The sequence below is a fragment of the Oryctolagus cuniculus genome, chromosome 11 (genome assembly GCF_051225735.1).
Source record: "Oryctolagus cuniculus isolate XC-2025 breed Fujian yellow rabbit chromosome 11, ASM5122573v1, whole genome shotgun sequence".
NCBI lineage: Eukaryota > Metazoa > Chordata > Mammalia > Lagomorpha > Leporidae > Oryctolagus > Oryctolagus cuniculus.
This window is the reverse complement of record NC_142877.1, coordinates 84362414-84386251: the sequence shown is the minus strand read 5'-3', so window position 1 is coordinate 84386251 and position 23838 is coordinate 84362414. Positions and strand designations below refer to the sequence as shown.

The window sequence follows — 23838 nt, the reverse complement described above, 5'->3', positions numbered from 1 at the left end:
CTTTAGACATACAATAAAACATGGCATAAAATGATGCCATTGTTTACAGAATATAGTATTGTATATTTCAGATAGGAGAGACCGATTTAGTATAAAGTAGGTATCATATTTGTTATATAAAGCATAATTACTCAGAAACAGAAATCTAATAATATAATTTAAACTTATTTTGATGTTAATGTCAAAAACTTAAAGAGAGGACACAATTCATTTATTACTACAACAAGGATTTGTTGAGTGCTAATTTTTTCAAGAATTATGCCTTATAAGGCTAGAGGATATAAAAATAAATGAGGTTCATACTCTTTGGGGGAAGGTAAACACATAATGCATGTATTATAAAGTAATGCAGTGACGTATCAGAGCATTAAAAAGGCAAGTTGATTATTTAGAAAAGTGAATTAGTTAGGCAGAAAGGACAATATTTGAAATATACAGAAAAAAGAGAAATGAGAAGGCATATAGGTGGAAATAGAATAAGGAAAGAGAAATCTGTGGGAGTAGATGCAGAAGATAGATTTTCTCAGCAGTAGGCTCCAGGGGCAGGGTCACAGCTAAATCAGCAGTATCCCCAGGAGGATAAACTAGCACTATTCTTTTATTTATTTATTTATTAACAATTTTTATTCATATAAGGTGAACCAATTTTATGTATTCCATATATACAGATTTAGGAACATAGTGATAATTCCTTTCCTACCCTCCTTCCCACTTTTGCCCCATCCTCCCTCTTCCTTCCTTTCTTATCCTTTCTTTTAATTTTTACAATGACATGCTTTCAATTTATTTTATGATCATAAGATTAACCTTTCATTAAGTAAAGAATTCAACAAAAGTAAAACAAACAAACAAACAACCCCACTGTTCCATGACAGTAGAGAAAAGGGCAGTAAATAAATTCTCAAAATGTCAATTTCACTAATATACATTATATTCTTTTGTATTAGTTACAGCAGATCAGGGAAAACATATGCGACTTGTCTTTTAGAGACTGGTTTATTTTCACTAAGTATAATGGCTTCCAGTTGAATCCACCTTGCTGTGAAGGACAGGATTTCATTCTGTTTTATAGCTGAGTAAACTAGCAGTATTCTGTGTGTGGCACTTTGTTGTTGGCTTCTGAGGTATTCATTAGTGATAAAAATCTCTGATAGACCTAAAATTTGAATTCTGAAAATTTTATGTCGTTGAATGCAACATCTATGCTCAAATTATATATACATTTAGCATTTAGTACAGGGTCTGATAGATGATAGCTGCCCAGTAATATATGGGTGGGTGCGTAGTTATAAATTGGGATGGTTGATAAATTTGATGAAAGATATTCCTTTTTCAGTTGCAGAAATTGCAGAGTTTTTAAATCAGAGTGCATAATTGTTAGCTGTGGAACCTTAAGCAAGTTATTCATTACTGCTAATTTTAATATCCTAACCTAAAAATAAGGAAAAGCTAAACAATTCATACAAAATGCATAACTAGAAACACAGCAAAACAAAGTGCCACCTGTCCAAAATGGTCGCTCCCATGGTTCTGTGACTAGTAAAACTAATTAATTGTGAAAAGGCCATGGTTTGGATGGTCCGAACTTTTGAAAAGTTTACTTAAATTTGATGGTGGTTTTTTTTTTTTTTTTTTTTTTTTTTTGACAGGCAGAGTGGACAGTGAAAGAGAGAGACAGAGAGAAAGGTCTTCCTTTTGCCATTGGTTCACCCTCCAATGGCTGCTGCGGCCGGTGCATCGCGCTGATCCGAAGCCAGGAGCCAGGTGCTTCTCCTGGTTTCCCCTGCGGGTGCAGGGCCCAAGGACTTGGGCCATCCTCCACTGCCTTCCCGGGCCATAGCAGAGAGCTGGCCTGGAAGAGGGGCAACGGGGATTGAATCCTGCACCCCAACCGGGACTAGAACCCACTGTGCCGGCACTGCAGGCAGAGGATTAGCCTAGTGAGCTGCAAGTTGGCCAATTTGATGGGTTTGGTAGTAAGAAGTCCTGAAAGTTTTGCAAGCTTGGGAAAAATATAATTTTTATAAAAACTAAAAAAAAAAAAAAATTGGAAGAAAACCTCTGGCCAGAGAGGGGGAAATGCTACAGTAATTGCCCAGAATGAAATAAATGTTCTGGATTCAAAGCCAAGTTCCAACACCAAGTGTAAAACTTTGGGCAAATGGCATCACTTCAATAGATCATGGCATGTATTACTAAAATTAATGAGAGCATCTATATAGATTGCTGAGTAAAGTATCTGGCATATCATGAGGACCCATTCAATGTGAGCTGTATTTGATGTTATTACTAGTTTATAAGATGATGGAAGACTCAGTTCATGTTGACAGTGAGCATGGAGCAGTATTTAGAGAATAGAGAAATGTCAGAGGACAAGTGTAAAAGTTTGGATGGTTTACTCCATATGATATATTAGCGTCTATTGCAGTCCCACATATGTATGTACTTGTCGTCCAGTACATGTTGTCCTTTGTGGAAGTAATATCCTACCTGCAACCTCCTAGTATTAGTTCCCTTGGGACTTAATTACAAGAGATTGTTTAAGATAATTATAGTAATGATTATTTTTTCAAAGATTTCCATATTTATTTGAAAGGCAGAGTTAGAGAGAGGCAGAGGCAGAGAGAGAGAGAGAGAGAGAGGTCTTCCATCCTCTGGTTTACTTCCTACATCTTCACAATGGCCGGAGTTGTGCCAATCCAAAGGCAGGAGCCAGGAGCTTCTTCCAGGTTTCTCACATGGGTACAAGGGTGCAAGCACTTGGGCCATCTCCGACTGCTTTCCCAGGCCATAGCAGAAAGTTGGGTTGGAAGTGGAACAGCTGGGACTAGAACCGGTGCCCATGTGGGATGCTAGCACTGCAGGTGGCTGCTTTACCTGCTCTGCCACAGCACCAGCCCCAGTAATATTTAATGTAAATAAGGAAACAGAGACTGCCAAGGGCATTCTAAATCTGAGTCGTATCAGAATCTTCAAAAAGTTCATGAAAAGTACATATTATAGAAAAAAAAAAATGTGGGGGAGGGGGTTGTTGGTGTTTTGATGCTGCCTCCTGCAATCCCAGCCTCCTGTATCAGAGGAGGTTCAAGTCCCGGCTGCTCTGCTTTCCATCCAGCTCCCTGCTAACACACCTGGGAAAGCAGCAGTAAAGGCCCCAAATACCTGGGTCCCTGACGTCCACATGTGAGACTTGGAAAAAAGTACTGGGCTCCTGGTATTGCTTTTCCCCAGCCCTAGCCTTGGTGGCCATTTGGGGAGTGAACCAGTGGTTGGAAGATCTTTTGGTCTCTGTCTCTCCCTCTTTGTCTCTGTCACTCATCCAGTCAAATAAATAAATAAATAAATCTTTAAAAAGAAATCCTAAAAAAAAATCTGTGCCTGCATTTCAGAAATGCTTTACACTAAAATAAGCTTAACTTTTTATCCCATTTTCTACAAACTTTTCTTTTATCTCCATTTATTTTTATGCAAAGAAACAGAATTCATATATTTCATAGATAAAATATGAGAACGTGATACTTCCCTCCTTCCCTCTCTCCCTCCTTCCTCACTCATTCTCCTTCCTTTCTTTTTTATTCTTCATATAAACCAGATGAACAACCTGGTTCAAAATGACACGAGAGAAAAGCAGTGGACTTGTAATATGGGGGGTTATGCTCAGAGCTTACTTGCTCCCTATGTCTTGTGAGCTTTATGGACTTAGAATTGCATCTTAGTAATTCCATTTCTGCAGCCGTACGATGGAAATGAGACTGCATTACTAGGTATTTAGGGAGCAAGTTGAGATAATGAATGTGAAAAGAGTGCCTGAAATTTGGTAGGAAGTTAGTAACTGTAAGACTGATCTTCATACACGGACTCACTAAACAGCCTGCTCAGAGGCCATGCCATGATAAGAGAAATGTGCAGATGTCTGTCATCAGTAACATCCTGACTGTCCGTCCTTCTGTTTCAAATACATCATTGTTTCCGTGCAGTTAGAGATTTATATTGTCTCTACTTCTCTAAGCACAAAAGACTATTTCCTCATTCCAGAGAATTTTGACAAAAGCAACATATAGAAAGGCACCAAAAAAACCCACAGGAATCATTCAAATATGAAACTACCTGAACATATTTAATATTAAAATTCTGAAATACTTTCTTTGTATGAATAACAAGCTAAATCTTGTGAAAGCTACAGACAGATACATGCTTTGGGGCATATGTTAAACATACTGATTTGGGGGCCAGAGTGGTAGTACAGAAGGTTAATCCTCCCATCATGATCCGGCATCCCATATGGGAGTGCTGGTTCACGTCCCAGCTGCTCCACTTCTCATCCACCTGCCTACTAACGTGCCTGGAAAAGCAACATAAGATAACTCAAGTATTTATGTCCCTGCCCGATATGTGGGATACCCAGTAGAGATCCTGTCTCCTGTCTTTGTCCTAGACTAACCCTGGCTATTGAGGCCATTTGGAGAATGAACCCGAAGATGATTCTCTCTCTCTTTCTCTCTCACACACACAAACACTCTGCCTTTCTAATAAATAAACAAATCTTAAAAAAATGCAAATCAGATCTATAGTTTTGTTGTCAGTATAATATATACATATATATATAGTTTATATATATATATGTTTGGGTATAGGATATTTTAAATACTTACATGTTAACATACAATCTAAAATATGAGAGTATTTCAAAGAGCAACTGAGAAATTATTTTAGAGCCCAAAATTTTTGAAATCTATACATAGCTTTTTTGTAATATTCATTTTCCATAAACTACTTGAAGACCATTCATAGTTACGGCAGTTTTTTTTTCTGTCAAAACTATTTTGTATATGAACAAAGTTTCTTTTTTTTGAGAAGGGTTTATTATTTTCTACTTGTTGCTTATTTCCATTCCAATAATATACTTAGTGAATACCAGTGACATTTAAACATGCGAAAATCAGAGGAAAAAAACATTTATCTGTAATGTCAGCCAAAATGCAACAATGAAATCTTTCATCTAGATTGCAAGCCCTAGAGTCTACTGCGAGGTCTTTGAAGTACTCACTTGGGTTGAAACCATTCAGAGAAACTCAGCAAAATAAGTAGTTTGAAGTAAACAAAAATATAAACCTCCAAACTTTCCCTAGTTTTGCATAATCATCATATGCATGAACATTTTGCTAAATTTGTCTTTGTGGAGGGATCAGTTAACTAAACCTGTCTTCCGCATTTTGTTTTTCCTTTTTGATCTTAGAGTGCCTCTCAGCCTGGAGCCAAGTTTTCCCAAGTACTTACATATGGATAAGCATCAATTTTATTACTAAGAATGCCTCTAAAGGTTTTAATCAAAATATACGTCTATTTACCACTTTGTAAAATTGTAAATATATATTTATATACTCCAGAAGCCATATAGCTTAATTAGATTTCTTGGCCTTTTTATTAAGCAGTTGTTTCTGGGCATAAACATACCTGTATCCAATGATTCCATTTTGAGAAAGGAAGCTTTTGACAAGTTCTTCAAGCTGTCATTCACCATATAAAGGTGGGGTTACTCTAAAACTAACTTCTTGGCAACAGTATGATTCATTTCATTTATGGGAAATAAACATTAATGTAGCACCCACTGCCCTGTAGACATGGCTCATACAACAGTGAACAAGTCAGAGCCCCTGTCCACATGGAACTCACCTTTCAGAAGACTGAAATATATACAGATTACTAAGAAAGCTTTAAATAATGTTATTCAAGCTTAGACATACTTATTAATTTTAAAATTTGGGTAGATTTCCTTTTCTTCATTTTGTTAACAAATAGATTTCTTTTTTAATTTTATTTTGACAGGTAGAGTTATAGACAGTGAGAGAGAAAGAGAGAGAGACAGAGAGAAAGGTCTTCCTTCCGTTGGTTCACTCCCCAAATGTCCACCACAGCCAGTGCTGTGACAATCCAAAGCCTGGAGCCAGGTGCTTCTTTCTGGTCTCCCACGTGGGTGCAGGGGCCCAAGGACTTGGGCCATCCTCTACTGCCCTCCCAGGCCACAGCAGAGAGCTGGACTAGAAGAAGAGGAACTGGGACTAGAACCGGCGCCCATGTGGGATGCCGGCGCTGCAGGCGGAGGATTAAACAAGTGAGCCACGGCGCTGGCCCCACAAATAGATTTCTTAATTTCCAAGTGTACATTCAGTAGGATTTTTATTGCTAGTTTGATGATTTACTATCATCTGTGCGAACATTGCTGAGCAGAAAATAAAGTGTGATATTTGTAATCTGTTCACAAAACTTTCCGAACTAATCAGCAATAAGTTATCATACTAATGTTAAACTCAGTGTGATGTATCTTATGCATTTCAAAAATATTTTATAAGCCTCTATAAGCAGCATATTATAATAAAATGCATATGATAATACCACGGATCAACATTCTTTTTATACAAAGAAATCAAGATACTCTGGTAATAGCAATATAAATTTTCTGACAAACAAGTTCATTTTTCTCTGTTCTTTTCATTCAAAAGTACAACTTTTAAATTTTGTTCTTCCTACTTAAATTAATTGTTTCTGCTTCAACATGTCTTCAAATATTTTCCCTCCTCTTGCAGGAATTTGCTGCACTGACGAAAGAATTGAATGCCTGCAGGGAACAACTTCTTGAAAAGGAAGAAGAAATTTCTGAACTTAAAGCTGAAAGAAACAATACAAGAGTAAGTACAAATTGTCTCTTCTTGCATTTAATTCCCTGTGTAATTCAGCACTTTACATGCCATCTATGCACAGAAAGAAAATATAAGAATTTACAAACTTGGGGAATACTTTAAGCAGGCACCAACTCATAGTCTGTTCTTAAAGGAGGATACAGTACAAAATCCAAAACAAGATCGGAAACCTAAATTATAGCGTCGGCTACTAAATCACTATGTTGCCTCAGAAAATGTTCTTATACTTTCTGATTTCTTTGCTTTATTTGACTTCACAAAGAAAGGTTGTATTTCAGTAATGGGCTGCAGACTTTCAAAAGATTTTATCTAGGGGAGTGCAAGACCTCAGAGGCTGGAAATGGGCAAGGGATGAGAGATGTGGGAGAGAAGAAAAAGTTCTAAGAATGGGATGCTGTGACAGAGCTGTCTGCATTTGGTCCTCACCTCACCCCTGCAAAATATTCATTTATAAAATGGGAAAAGTAATAAAAAGGGAAAGCACTAAAATATTTCCATCTGTTTAACACAGCATATCTTTTATATTTCAGATCTTCAAGGCAAATCCCAGTTTTGATAGTCTAATTTCATGAAATTCATGCAATTTGCTACATTGTACTTTTAGAAACCCACCTATCTTATCAGTTTCATAATACGCCATCCAACATTAAAACTCAGAATTTGGACAAAGATACAGTATTTTCTAGTTTAGAAGAAAAAATCACTAAATTTCACAAATGTATAAATTGACAGATTGCCCATAAATGAGTGCAGATTATCGCCTAAGAGGAAATAAGAGGAAATGTTTTATATGAAGAAACATTCAACTTAAATATAGAGTAGATGAAAAGTATTTTAATGTTATAGCCTTAATATATTAGTGCTGAGGAAATAAGCTATACAAGGTCCTATTCATTTTATGCTTGGTCTTAGAAGTTATATAAAGATATAGCTCCACAAAATGTGAGCCTATGCCTCTAATCAGAGGTAGAATTTCATGCATAATGGTTTTATGGTCAAACTCAATTTCTGCTCTTACTCATCAGGGTCTTAGTTTATGGTAAAGAGTTCATGCATATATAGACAATAGATTGGTTTACATTGAGACTTTGATGAACCAGTCACATGGACTGCCTCTAATAAGACATAACAAGGGCAGTTTAGAGCATATCAGGTCTTAGATGAAGTTTCTTTCTGTCTATGTAAATTTTTGTCACTCTTGATTTAAAATTAGCGCTGTATTTCCAGGCAAACTTGAAGCTTATTTCTTCCATGAAATTTTTTCTGACCTATCCCACTATTTTTTTAAGACTTATTTTATTCAGGTAGAGTAACCAGAGAAGGAGAGACAGAGAAAGAGATCTTCCATCTGCTGGTTCACTTCCCAAATGTCTGCAATGCCAGAGTATAGGCCAGGCCAAAGTCAAGCTTGGAGCCTGGAACTCCATCCGGGTCTCTCATGTGGCTGCAGGGACCCCAGCACTTGAGCCATCTTCTACTGCCTTCCCAGGCTCATTAGCAGGTAGCTGAATTGGAAGTGTAACAGCTGTGACAAGAACTGGCACCCCAATATGGTCTGCCAGTGTCACAAGGGGCAACTAAATCCACTGTGTCACAGTGCTGGCCCCATACCACTGTTTTATATTTTAAGGCTTTGCACTTTATTCCCTCACGTAACACAGTACAGTTAAATATAAGTGAGAACAGGAAGCTGAGAATGGAAAATACAAACCTTTATATAAATTAACAAGTAACCTTCACATTCTTTTATCTGTCTATTTCTCCCTTTATATAGCTGTTCTTTTTATAGCCCTGTGTTACTCCAATATACCTATGAAAGAAAAGTTAAAATTATCTCCATTTCATAGATAAAGCACATGGGCTCAGAAAAGATGAGATAACTCAACAGAAGTCACACAATCAGTAAATAGCAGAGAAGATAGGAGGTGACTGTCTAGATCTAAAGCCTGTGCTAGCCATGAGGCCATTGACAGGATTATGTAAGTTACAGGAAGGAACTCAGAGATTTAGTACAGCTTACAAGAAACTTGATCCAACAGTCAGATGGCTGCAGATGAACTGTCATTCCTCCTTAATTGTGACTAATTTCAAAGAACTGGGAGACTTGGCAATAACAACTACGTAATTTTCATCATATTAAACCCCATGAAGCCCAGAAGTACCTGTGGCTTCTGTACCTGCAAAGGAGCCCTTGGTACTATTGGAAGCAAGGCCCACTTCACTTGAAACACCTATGCAGTAGTCCAAGTATTCAGGAGAAAAATTTAAAGTTCCTTTAGGATTACAGAAATTAAAACCATTGAGTATAAACATGAATAACAATTACCTTGAAAACATGAATAAATCTGAAAACTATTTTTTTACCTTCATTCAGTGTTGCAAAGAAATTATATGGTTGATTATTTCAGAGTAAACACATTTATTAAACTTCCTTTGTGCAAGGTATTGGTTATATAACAACTTTTAAAAAGTTATATAACCACCACTCACTCTCCTCCAATCCCACAAAATCAGATATATATACTCAATTTTCTCCTAAAAGGCATTACAAAATACTGCTAAAAGTAAAATTTTAATAGATTGATAAAATTGTTTCTCTTTCTACATGTTGTGTTTTTCTTTTTCCTATGAATACCTACTTACTGGTTATGGAAAAGAAACAAGAAGCTAATATTTACTTCTTACATCTAAAGAAAATCTTATTGATATTATATTATGAACAATTTTAAAGGATAATTGAGTATTCCAATTGCTAAAGTTCTGATAAACTTGTAACACTTCCCAGAGTGAGTTAGTGGATTGTGATAAGTAACACAGAAGGACAGTCCACAAAAAAACTCATTAGTGAATGGGGCATTTGTGTTAATTTTGAGTATCATCAACAATAGTAGATCAGAAAGATCCCTTCTATAATATGATGTTTAAATGAATTATACCTTCTTCAAAGATGGAAATTAGATATATCAGAGGGAGTTGAATGAGAGTTACCTAAAATAGAGTAGTAATTAATAATAATATTGTATACAACATACATGGTGTTAAATGATTTTCAAGTGCTTTCCATGTTTAACTCCCTTCATCTTCCTGGCTATTTCATTATTCCCATTTAATTCATGGGAGGAAACCAAGATAGGAAGTAACTTGCCACAAGCTGTGTTGCTTATAAGTGACAAACCAAGAGCCTGCTTCTTAGCTTAACCACAGGGCATGTAGTTAAGAAACCATATTTGTATGTCACCCTGAAATCACATGTGATACAAGAGTATAATGTTAGTAAAGATCAAAATTTGTTCAAATTTCTGTAAGTCAATGCTAATTTATTTTGGATCAATTGTATAGAAAGTATTATGCTAGGAATTTATTCTGTTTTCAGAGATGAAGATTATGGCCATGTATTTATCACTGTCACTGCAGACACACTTGGCCCCCCAGCCCAAAAATATGAGTGATGAAGGAAATACATTAATCACTAGAGCTGCTCTTAAATCTAGCTAGCTCAAGTAACGAAACTGAAAATAGCCAAATAAAATCATCCTAGTATGACTCATCATCCAACGATCGAATTTTCAAAAATGACATTAAATATTTGTACAAACATCAAGAAAGCTTCATTGTTTAATATTTTCATGCTGTAAAATGCATTAAAATATTGACACAAAATTTGTTGTTCCTAAAACTTCTATAATGATATTTAGTCAAATTAAATTCATAGAAACTGACATTCTTGACATTATGTCAGCATCCTCAGATGGATCAGGAAAACCTGTCATGCTTTAGCAAAATTATCTGAATTAATGGAAAGGTAAAGGAAAACTGGAAATCTTAGTGTAGTTAGCATCTTATATACTTCCTGTCTATTGCAACTGTTTCGAATGTATCTATGGCTGAGTATCTCAAAAAGATGGTTGATGTTGTTATTTATGTTTTAGAATGTTAAGTATTGTGTGACATTGAAAAAGAAGTTATGGTTTTGAGGGCCAATCATACATGGTATTTATTAATAATTAATCTGTAACATAATAGGTAATAAAGGACTTAATCACATTTGAAATATTCCTTACCATGCCCTTAACTTATATTTTGAACCAAAGAAATTATCCTGAGATGTTCAAATAAAATTAGATTCCTGCCATTAATAAAGAAAAAGCTTCTCATTCATTTTTGTTTAATTTGCATTTTGTATCTTCACTTTAAAGTACTTCAAATAATACATAAAAGTATAAAAAAGAATTCAATGAGCACAAATGCCTTTAGGAATGTTCTCATTATATCATATTCACTTTATATATAAATGTGATGTATATATACATACATGCTATTTTTCTTAAAACCTAGGATGGGTATATTAATATCACACAACATGTGTCTCATGAAAAAGATCAGAAAGTGAGGAAAGAGAGGCATATTAATATGTATGTGGTATAATTCAATGAAGACAAAACTTATAAAAATCTAAAATTCCCCTTCCTGACAAACCTCTTTCTATACAAATTGAAAATATTTCTCAAATATATTTCTTCAGTGAGTAGAAAATACACTCCATTTCAGACAAAGACAACTATATAATTGAAAACAAATAAAGATATTATATGTGTGTACATTTATGCTTATTTGTACAAGTGATATGACAGGATATGATAATGCAATACAAGAGTGAATAAGGGGGCTGACGCCGTGGCTCACTAGGCTAATCCTCCGCCTGCAGCACCAGCATCCCATATGGGCGCAGGGTTCTAGTCCCGGTTGCTCCTCTTCCAGTCCAGCTCTCTGCTGTGACCTGGGAGGGCAGTGGAGGATGGCCCAAGTCCTTGGGCCCTGCACCTGCATGGGAGACCAGGAGAAGCACCTGGCTCCAGGCTTTGGATTGGCACAGCACCAGCCGTGGCGGCCATTTGGGGTGTGAACCAATGGAAGGAAGACCTTTCTCGCTGTCTCTCTCTTTCTCTTTCTCTCTCACTGTCTGTAATTCCACCTGTCAAATAAATAAATAAAAATCTAAAAAGTGAATAAAATGAACAGCTATTTCAATGTGATAATAAAACATTTACATAGGAAACAGAGAATTTCAAGCAGTATTTAAGGATAAAGGCAATTAGGTAGGCTGACAAGGAAGGCATCTAGCTTATTATATTTCATTTTTGGAAGATGTTTTTATTAAAGGAAAAGTGACAAAGAGAGTGGGAGTGAGAGAGAGAGAATGAAAGAATTTTTTCACCTGCTGGTACACTCCCCAAATATCCTCAGCAGCTGAAATGGGCCAGGCTAAAGCCAGGAGCCTGGAATTCTATTCACGTCTCCCACATGGATAGCAGGGACCCAAGTACTTGGTCCATCATCTGCTGTTTTCTCAGGATACATTACCGGGAACATGGATTGAAAGCAAAATAGCTGAGACTTGAACTGGCACTCCACTATGGGATGTGGGAATCCCAAGTGGCTACTTAGTGTGGATGAGAGTTCATGATTGTACAAAAATAGTAGAGCTTAGTTGTTTTCATCAAGAATACATTAAGTTTTTCATGAAATTTCTGAACTGAGCTTCTAGGGACAGTTTCTAGGACCCTTTGATGTTTCTTACCCTTGTGAGTTTTTCTTAAACCCAAGTCCTAGAAACATGCAGCCTCTGCCATTACTCCTGTCTGCAAAACTTATTCCCCCGCCTAGAACTTTCTTCTGACCTGGCTAAGACTGGGTCCCAAGGATTGACTCTGTTGACTGACACATAAGTCACATGTCTGCCACCTAGTGGTAGGCATGGCCAAGAAATGTCTCTGGGATCCTATCCTGGGAAGGTGGGATTCAAAATGTGGGAAAGACATGAAGTGTGGAGGGTATGCTCAGAAGCTTTTAAACACTCACCAATGACAAATCTCTACTACAACCCAGTTTCTGTTATTTCATTTTTATTTGTTAAACAGCAGTAATACTGATATGAATTAACCCAACAATACAACTAAACAGATATTTTTTTAACTTTTATTTAGTAAATATAAATTTCCAAAGTACAGTTTATGGATTACAATGGCTTCCCCTCACCAACTTCCCTCCGACTCGCACCCCTCCCATCTCCCGCTCCCTCTCCCATTCCATTCACATCAAGATTCATTTTCAATTATCTCTATATACAGAAGATCGATTTAGTATATATTAAGTAAAGATTTCATCAGTTTGCACCCACAACTAAACAGATTTTTAAAAATTTTCCTCCAAAAGAAGGTCCATAATTTCCAACAACTGTATCCAGCTACACAGCGGTGGTTCTGAGTTCTGAATATTCCTGTCTTCATGAAATCTTAATCCTCTGTGTTTTGGCTTTGTGTTCTGTAATGTGACTCTAAGCCAAAACAACCAATGTAAAATACAGTGAAAGGGGAGAAAGAGAGAATAATTGATATACACTATGTATAAAGGTACTTTAAAAAGCTGTGGAACCATGTAATTAAGAGATGAATTTAGGGAGTGGGTGTTGTGGTACAGTGGGTATGCCACCACTTGGGATGCCTGCACACATATCTGTGTGCCTGGTTTAAGTTCTGGCTCCTCTGCTTCCAGTCTGCCTGCCTGCCATTGCACAAGCTGGGAGGCAGTAGATGATGGCCATACACATGGAGAACTCAGATGGAGTTCTGGGCTCCTGGCTTTTTCCTGGCCTAGCCCAGCTCTGGCAAGCATCTGGGGGTGAACCAGTGGATAAAATGTATCTAACTCTCCCTCTCTCTTTCATATTCTCTCTCACACACACTTTTACTCTCTATCTCCCCCTTTCACTCCCTTCTCTCTCCATTCCTCTCCCTTTATAATAAGTAAAGTGAATAAATAAGATTTTTAAAAAATATTAATTAAGGGGCAGGCATTTGGCCTAGCAGTTAAGATTACCCACCTTCCATATCACTCAGAGTCCCTGTATTTGATGCCTGGCTCAAGCTCCTGATTTCAGTTTCTTGGTAATGAAAACCTTAGAAGGCATCAGGTAATGATTCCAGTAGTTGGCTTCCTGTGACCCATGTAGGGAGACCACTCTCTGGCTCTGGCCCCTTTGTCTAGGCCACTTATGGAGTGAACCAGTGAATGGGAGCTGTCTGTTTCTCTTTGACTCTGATTCTCAAATAAATAAATACTAAAATTGTAAAAAAGTTTATTTTAGTGCAAAGATTTGGGAAACCCAGGCCTATTAGCGGTAATCAAAGAGTTCATGGAAATATCTATTATGAAAAAATATGCATAGATTTCAAAATATTTTTCACCAATACTTATATTTTAATTATTTTTCCCATGACTTATATCCTAAATAATTTACCCATATTAAGCATGTATATGAATAGGTGTATGAAGAGATATCTCTCTCCATATATATAACACATACATAGATATATACTCAGAATATATCATGCCTATATAATACAACAACAAAAATTCCTTTTTTCTATAAAGTCTTAATTAGAAATTAAAATTCCAGTTATAAATCTTTATTTCTGGATCTATTTACATGAGGATATATATTCCAATATATGTATTTTCATAAATAGATCCAATACCCATATGTATTCCAAGAAAGAAACTGTACCTTATTTCCATTAGTAACTATTTGCATGTACTAATTTCAGGAAAATAACAACGGGACGTAGCAGTTTGCTCCCTTCCAGCTTGAAGTAAAACAGTCTTTCTTGTGTAATTTAACCATTCAATCAGATCCACTCTTTCTGAAATGATTGATACCCTGATAAAAGCAGGAACTCCTGGGAGCATCCATCCATCACATTTCTCCTTTCACTGTAAAATGAGTTTTTAAATCAAAAGTAATTTGTGCAATAACATGACTGTAAGAAGAAAAACAGTAAGAGATGTTGCAAGTAAAACATAGTCATTAAAGAAGGCAAGTCCATTTGTAGAAAAAGCATTTGCCACAATGAGGAAAAACTGCCTTCTTGATGGAAAGGGTTAAAAGTAATACACTTGCTTCAAGGTGAATAGCTGATCGCCAAGTGCAATGTATCATGTCAGAGGTTCAAATTTCATGGCTGCAGCTGGCAACTTGGACACTCAGAAATGGCAGCAACTCTTATCAACCTTAATTATGTGAAGTTATTTTGTCTTTTCACTGAGTGACTTCTATCCCTGAAGCCATGGTCACTCTTTTGTGCCCAATGGGCAAACTCTATAATGACAAGGGAAATATGCTGATGGAAATACACTGCAGCATTTTATCCACCAGATTATTGAAAGACTTCTATACTGAATACCAAAAAGTCATTCATTGGTCACAGCTAATAACTAAGAAATTTTATTATCTCTTTTCCTTAGTACTGTCACTGTGTAAATCAATCTAGGTCATTTTATGGAAGGTTTTCTGATAAACTACTGCATCATAACAAACCACCCAAAACTTAATGGCACCAAACAATACTTTGCTGTGCTTATAGATTTGTGGAACAAGGATTCAGAAAGGGGATAGAGGGTGTCAACTGAGATGACTTGATGAGCAGTGACAGTTATATGCTGGTAAATTATTTCTTTCATCAGAAAACCAAAATAAAAATCACTGATCTATATTGCTTACCAATTTCCATGATGTGAATACTCCCACCATTGCTGATTTAAATCACTGAACGCACAGTTGTGATACTGAACATCTGCCTTAGTTCAGGTAATTAACCTCTCCCACTGCAGAAGTCTTGTCATCCACAGGGAAGTTAGAGTCCATTGTAGGACCACCCCCTCTTGATGCACAGTATTGAAACACTGTAGTATCTACCAGGTACAATAAGAGCAGAAACACTGAGGAACATTGGTAACAGTGAAATATACTAAAATTATTAGGAAGTGATGCATTTGGTTGTTTACTGTCTTTGCAAATGGTCATTTACAAATATAATCATTAAGTTTTAATGACTATATTTAACCAATCAGTCATAAAATTTTTGGAAATGAGCAATCATTTCTCAAAGCCTAAAGGACCATCTCTAGCACACCATTTTGAGGGGGTTACCAAATTACCTGAGGGCAGGATTTTCTTGTGAAATAGTTTCTTCATTGTCATGTCTGGCTCCTGGCTAGAATGGCTGAAACACAGGCTGGCTCAGTCAGGTTTTACCTAAGATAATCTGTTTATGGTCTTCCCTACACCATGGTCTCAGGGTTCTGATGTCTCAGTTGATAGCTCAGGGATCTAGGAGAAAATGCTCCAGTGAGCTAGATAGAAACTACCTGTCTGTGTATGTCCTAGCTCAAAAAACACAGAATGTGACTCCTACTCTGCTGTGTTGGTCAAAACATAGACAGGCCCACGCAGAATCAAGAGGAGGGAGCCTAGATTCACACCTCTCATTTTCAGAAGAATCAGAGAATTGGGGCTGTTTTGTAAAGATAAGCAAAGAGGGGTAGAAAAAAGAGTTGCAGCAACTACTAGTGACACTAGCATAAAATGTGGGTTTTTTTTCCCCTCAAGAATACTCAACTTTCACCTTAATTTAAAGAAATCTCTAACCATATAAAGTGACAGCTGTGGGACTTAGAGAAGATCAAGATACTTTATTTGAGTTACAATTCAGTTCTCCAGGTCTGGAGTTTTATTAGTAGAAATATTATTATGATATTAATATGACATAGTCCTTACTGTCTTAGGTATGATATAATCTACTAGGGATTAACAAAGATTCCAGTGGATCAAGCCATTGTGCTGGTCAGTGACCACACTAACTTAATTCAGATGGTTAGGTACTATTACCTAGCACCTGCCACTATAAAATTCTATCAACCCTCGGGAGATCATCAGGTTCATTTTAGGACCATGCTCCCTCTATAGTCATCCTTGGTCTATAAAGAAGTCTGTTACTGGAACTTTGTAGGTTCTGAGTTCTCTACATACCAAGTATATTCAGGTATTTCCCAATACCTGGATAAAGACTTCATTGCTTTGATTATAACAAGGAAATAGCTATTAGGTAAGCTAAATTCACCATTTTTAACTCCCTAAAACATTAGATTCCTTCTTCCACCTTTTACCCAAGGAATTACTGACAGTTATTCACTTTTGTAGGACTCCACTGAGTTTATAATCAAATTATGGTTAACCACTGGAGCATACAATTATAATCATTCCTTGTTGCTTGATATCAAAGTTAAATTATTTAATAATTACAGTGCAGTTATAATGATTAATTTAGGCAGATCAAACTGTTTTCTTCTCTCTTCCTATTCTAGAACTACTAGTATATGTTTCTACATGTATTACCATATCTCTGAGATTAGAAATTAACAATATCATACAAGTCTTTTGATTTGGAAAACCTTTCTCTTAGGTTAACCATTCATATTCCAGTTAGAAGTCAGGAGGGAAGGAGTGTTCTGATGGGACATAAAGAAAAGCAACATTCTTCTATAGTGTAATTGCTTTACATGAAGTCATTTCATGCTGATGAAGGTAAATAGGACTGGCTTCTTCAGAGAGGCAGGGAAATCATTGGATTTTGCTGTGAAAAAAGGACTCAGAAACATTGAAATCTTTTCAAATGTTCCTTTCCTAGTCTTTCCTAGTTCTTGGGGTTCCTTTTCTCCATAATGATGGTGGTCCTGCTACATAAGACACCTGCTAAGATTATGAATTTCTTTACACAGTGTAATTTAATGACCTCTCTTTGATCAGGTTTGTCTTCTTTCTGTTATGTCTTCGGATTCCAATGAGATGCTGTTTTGAGCAATCATACAAGCTCCTGGGTTCTCTGACTGAACCATGGACCTAGAATTTAAAACCTTACACTTACTTTTTTTTCTTTACACTCTTTAATGCAGTTGAAAGCATTCAGTTCACCTCATCTTGTTATGTTCTTCATGCTCTTCAAAATGGTCTATCATAGCTATGAGTCAGTCCATCAATGCCCTAGTTTCATGGATTTTCCATTTTAAGAAAGCCCAAGGGATCATTTAAGTAACTGTCACACCTCCATGTATCATGAAAGAAAATGTATTTTTTATGTTAATTTAACCATTAATTCTGTAAAAACTATCCAGGTCAGATATCCCAGCTTCCTATTTCTTTGACAAGTAGTTGCCTGTGAACAAATGTGGCACAGATTGTTCATTGATTGGGGTTCTTCATTTATTAAACAAGTAAATGTTTGCAGCTACTGTGTACCTATATTCTAATCCCTAAAAATAAAAGAAGGAGCAAAATATTTATTTATGAACACTACACCAATTTTGAGAAGAGAGTAAAAAGACAAATATATCAAAATAAATAGTACACTAAATAGAGACATGTTAAAGATGAAAAATAAAGTAGAGAAGGAGATAAATGTAGGAAGTAACAACAGAAAGCCTTATTGAAGGTGGTATGTGAATAAAAACGAGGAAGGGATGTTGGAGGAAAATGGTCATGCAGATATCTATTCTCATCAGCACACAGAACATTTTATAGATGAGAGCATATATAAGGCCACAAATAAAGTCTCAGTAAAAATTAATATCATACCATATATTTTATCAGATCACACTAGAACAAGACTATAAATCAACAGCAAGAATAGCAATAGAAAATTTACAGATACATGGAAATTGAACAGTATGTTCCTAAATGACCAGTGGATTATTGAAAAATTAAAAAGAAAATAAAATATTAAGATGGAAGTTTAAGTGCATACATTAAAAAAAGAAAGGTTTCAAAGAAACAGTCTAATGGTGTAGCTCAAGGATTGAGATAAACAAGAGTAAACAAGACCTCAAATTAGCAGGAGACAAGAAATAATAAGATACATAATATCTTTCTGATGTTTTGTTGGATTTGATTGGCCAGAATTTTGTTGAGGATTTTTGCATCTATGTTTATCAGGGAAATTGGTCTGTAGTTCTCTTTCTCTGTTGCATCTTTTCTGGGTTTAGGAATTAAGGTGATGCTGGCTTCATGGAAATAATTTGGGAGAATTCCCTCAGTTTCAATTGTTTCGAATCACTTGAGAAGAATTGAAGTTAGTTCTTCTTTAAATGTCTGGTAGAATTCAGCAGTGAAGCCATCTGGTCCTGGGCTTTTCTTTGTTGAAAGTGTTTCATTATTGATTCCATTTCTGTAATGGTATTGTGTCTGTTTAGATTTTATATGTCTTCATGGCTCAATTTAGGTAGGTTGTAGGTGTCCAGGAATCTATCTATTTCTTCTAGGTTTCCCAGTTTTTAGCATACAGGTCTTTGTAGTAGTTTCTGATGATTTTTTTATTTTTGTGGTGGTGTTACATTTCCTTTTCCATCTCTAATTTTATCAATTTGGGTCTTCTCTCTCCTTTCTTTGGTTAGTTGGACTAATGGTCTGCCAATTTTGTTTATTCTTTTTTAAAAGATCAGCTCTTTTTTGGCTAACATTTTTGTATTGGGGGGGTTTAAATTCTGTTGTTTCTCCTCTCATTTTAATTATCCCTTTTCTTCTACTAGTTTTTGCTTTGGTTTGCCTTTTTTTCTTCTAGATCCTTGAGGTGCACAGATAGTTCATTTATTTAGTGCCTTTCCAGTTTCTTGATTTAGGCACCAATTACTACAAACTTTCCTCTTAACACTGCTTTTGCTATATCCCACAAATTTTGGTATGTTGTATTGTCATCTTCATTTGTTTCCAGAAATTATTTTATATCTCTTTTGTTTTCTTCTATGACACACTGCTAATTCAGTAGCATGTTTTCAGTCTCTATGTGTTTGCATATGTGTAGAGATTCTTGAGTTATTGATTTCCAGCTTCATTGCATTTTGGTCTGAGAAGATGCATGGTATGATTTTGATTTTTTGAGTTTGTTGAGACTCACATTATGGCCTAGCATGTGTTCAATCCTAGAGAAAGTTCCATGCACTGGAGAGAAAAATGTGTACTACATGGCTGTCGGGTGGAAGGCTTTGTAGATATCTTCTAGATCTCTTTGATCTATGGTATCAAGTAACTGTTGTTTCCTTGTTGATTTTCTGTCTCCTTGATCTGTCCATTGCTGAAAGTGGGGTATTGAAGTCCCCCATTACTATTGTATATGAGTCTGTATCTCCCTTTAAATCCCTTAACAATTCTTTTAAATAGCCAGGTGCCCTGTAATTAGGTGCATATACATTTATAATAGTCGTATCTTCCTGTTGAATTGATCCTTTAATCATTATATAGTGTCCTTCTTTGTTTCTTTTAATAGTTTTTGTGTTAAAGTCTATTTTGTCTGATATTAGGATGGGCACACCAGCTCTTTTTTTTTGTTTTTGTTAGCATGGATTATCTTTTTCCATCGTTAAACTTTAGTCTGCATGCATCTTTATTGGTGAGATGTGTTTCTTATAGGCAAGAAATAGAAAGGCTTTCCTTTTCAGTCCATTCAGCCAGTCTGTGTCTTTTAACTGGGGACTTGAGGCCATTTACATTCAGTGTGACTATTGATAAATACTGTCTTTGCCCTGCCATGTTTCCTTAAATGGTCCTGTTTATGTATTTTGGATTTCATTTGTACTTTTGCTGGGTCATTTTCTGCATTCATCTTCTTTTGTAATGATGTTCCTGTTTGTGTTTTTGTGTGTAGCACATCCTTGAGCATCTTTTGTAGGGCTGGGCAAGTAGTTACAAATTCTTTCAATTTCTGTTTGTTATGGAAGATCCTTATTTCTCCTTCATTTATAAATGAGAATTTTGCAGGATACAGTCTTCTGGGTTGACAGTTGTTTTTTTTTTTCTCTTAGGACTTGGAAGACATGCCATTGTCTCCTTCCCTGTAGGGTTTGCAATGAGAAGTCCGGAATGAGTCTAATTGGGTTTCCTCTGAATGTGATTTGTCATTTCTCTCTTGCACATTTTAAGGTCTATTCATTGTGTTTTACTGAGATGAGTTTTGCTACACTGTGTTGTGGTGAAGTTCCTTTCTGGTCATGTCTATTGGGAGTTCTGTGTATTTCTTGTACTTGGATGTCTCTTTCATTCTCCATATTGGGGAAATTCTCTGTTATTATTTCATTAAGAAGGCCTTCTAATCCTTTCTTTTTCCACACGTTCTAGAATTCCTAGGATCTGTAAGGTGGGTTGTTTGATGCAATCTTGTAAATCTCCAACCATAATTTTTAATTTTCTAATTTCTTCTTGCTGTATTTGACCTGACTGTATTATTTCCAGAAATTTGTCTTCTAGTTCTGATATTCTTTCTTCTGTCTCCTCTATTCTATTGCTAAGACTTTCCACTGCAATTTTTATTTGATCTATTAAATTCTTCATTTCCATATTTCATTCTGGCTTCTCTTTAAAATCTCAATTTCTTGGGAGCACTTTTCATTTAGATCGTGAATTTGTTTCTGATTGCTTCTAAGTTATCTGACTGTTAATTTTCTGAATTCCTTTTCTGGCATGTCCTTGATCTCTTCTTCTACAGCCTCCATTAATAAAGAGTTGTACTATTCCTTTGGGGAGTTCATAGGGTCTTCCTTATTCTTATTCTGGATTTTTCCTTTGTTCTCTAGCATTTCTGGTTGATTTTATCTTTCATTTGTGACTTCGTGCCTGTGGTGAAATTTCCCTCTGCTCCAAGCTGTTGTGTGTCTGTGCATTGCAAGTGGAAGCACACAGCCCCACCTTCTGGAGCCCTGTTTACTTTAGAATGTGATGGAGTTACCAGGGCTTGGGTGCACTAAGCCCTGCCTACTGGGGCTGGGCTTGCTTCTCACTGGTGCATGAAACGAGCTTGGGTTTTCACTGTTTAGGACTACTTCTCGTTGTATAGCTTGCGTGTTGGGGAGGAAATCACTCTGAAATGTTGTAATCATTATCCTGCGTGAGGGGGTGTTGGTGTTATGAGATGGTCCCCACAATTGATGGGTGTGTGCATGGGAGGCAAATGCTCAAAAATGTAAACAATCAATATGGCATCTCCCTGCCAGCTGTAGGACCAATAGTAGGAGGGGGGTGAGATAGATGGGACCATGGCGGGCCCGACCTCTCCACTCGTTCCCCTATAACTTCTCCTTCTTTCTGCTCGGAGCTTTAAATGCAGTTCACCAAGCTTCCCTGCTCACCACTACCCACAGCTCCATGGACCCGCAATCTCGCATCTGGTTCATTGTGGGGGAAGTGATAGTCTCCTCATTCAGTCTGTCTGCTGTGTACTTCTTCCTCTTTACTCCCTTAGCATAGACCTGAGCAGTCTCTGGTGGACTCCTGGGCTGCTCTGTTTGAACTGCTCACGATTCTGTCACCAGTTCATATTCCCTCTGCTTATTAACTATTTTTCTCCATGCAACTCAGAATGTCCTGTTGCTATACCACCACCTTAGCACCCCTCCCCAAAAGTGGGATTTATCTTGGGGATGAAAGGATTGTTCAGCATTTAAAAATCAATGTATCTCATAAATCACATCAACATAATGAAGAAAAAAAAAAAAAACGTGATCATCTCCATGGACATAGAGGGAACATTTGATGAGATTAAATAAAAACTCTCAACAGATTAGGAATGGAAGGAACTCACCTCCAAATTTTGAAGACTTTATATAACAACACAAAGATGCTCACTTTCATTACTTTATTCATTATACTATTGGAAACTTTGTGGGGCTGGTGCTATGGCGTAGTAGGCTAAGCCTCCACCAGAGGCACAGGCATCCCAAATGGGTACCAGTTCATATCTTGGCTGTTCCTCTTCTGATCCAACTCCCTGCTTGTGACCTAGGAAAGCAGTAGAGGATCGCCCAAGTGCTTGGGCCCCTGCACTGGGGTAGAAGATCCTAAAAAGACTCCTGTCTTCTGGCTTTAGATTGGTTCATCTTTGGCCATTGTGACCATTTGGGGAGTAAACCAGTGGATGGAAGACCTTTCTCTCTGTCTTCCCCCTATCTGTCTGTAAGTGTACCTCTCAAATAAATAAATAAAATTATTTCAAAAAAAAGAAATATTAATAAGATCAATTAGGGAAAAGAAAAAATAAAATACATGAGAATTGGAAAGCAAGAAGTCAAAATGTCCTTGTTTGCCAAAGACATGATTAGTACATAGGAAAACTGAAATACTTCACCCAAAACTGCTAGAACTGATAAAATAATTCAATAAAGTCACAGGATACAAAACCAGTTAACAAAAAATAGCATCTTATGCTATTTTTAATTTTTTTAATTTTAATTTAATTTTATTTTTATTTTTAATTTTTAATTTATTTTTAATTATATGCAATCTTGCTGAAAAGGAAATCAAGAAATAAATCATATTCACAGTGGAATTATCTTTTATAATAGCTATAAGAACAACTAAATATTTAATAATAAATTTAAACAAATAAATAAGAAAGGAAATATCTCTATAATGAAAAGTATTAAACACTAATAAAAAAATCATCAAAAGGAGAGTTATTCTGGTTCATGGATAGAAAGAATTAATTTCATTAAAATGTCAATATTACCTAAAGCAATCTACAGATTCAATGAAATCTTCATCAAAATATCAATGACATTCTTCACAGATTTAGAAAATCAATACTAAGTTTTATATTAACCACATAAAACCCAGGATAACCAACATGATCTTGAGCTAAAAGAGAGTAATAATAAAATAAAGCTACAGGCATTGCAATACCTGATTTCAAAGTTTACTACAAAACTATAATAATTAAAACAACTTGGTGTAAAACAACACATAGATCACAGGAACAGAATAGAGAAATCAGAAATTAATCTAGATGCATGCAGCCAATTGATTTTTGACAAAGGTGCCAAAAAGAAGTATATACATTTGAGGAAACAATAGTATCTAAATAAAAAATGGTGTTGGAAGAACTGGACACACACACACACACACACATTTATATTAAGTTAGATCCATACCTTTTACTATATACAAAAATGAACTCAACATGGCTTATATATCTAAATGTAATACCTGAAAGTATGCAATTTTTAAAAGAAAACATAGATAAAACTCTTTTTAGACACTGATGTAGGCAATGCTTTTTTTGTCCTATACCCCAAAAATGCAAAGAACCAAATCAAAACTAGACAAATGGTATTATTTCAAGCTCATAAGCTTCTATACAGCAAAGGAAGCAATAAATATAGTGAAGAGACATCTGACAGAATGTGAGAAAATATTTTAAGCTACTTATATAACAAAGTATTAATATTAAGAGTATATCAGGAGTCCAACAACAGCAACAGAAACAAA

General features: G+C 36.1%; 1 protein-coding gene across 18 annotated transcripts in view; it reads left to right on the top strand.

Annotated features, from left to right (window-relative positions):
- PPFIA2 (PPFI scaffold protein A2) overlaps positions 1-23838 on the top strand; it is a 548204-nt gene that overhangs the window by 331974 nt on the left and 192392 nt on the right. For all 18 annotated transcript variants that reach the window (XM_089307514.1, XM_089307512.1, XM_089307509.1 and 15 more), the window contains one exon: positions 6585-6686. In XM_089307514.1, the coding sequence (XP_089163640.1) occupies positions 6585-6686 (102 nt within the window). The remainder of the gene's footprint in view (positions 1-6584; positions 6687-23838) is intronic.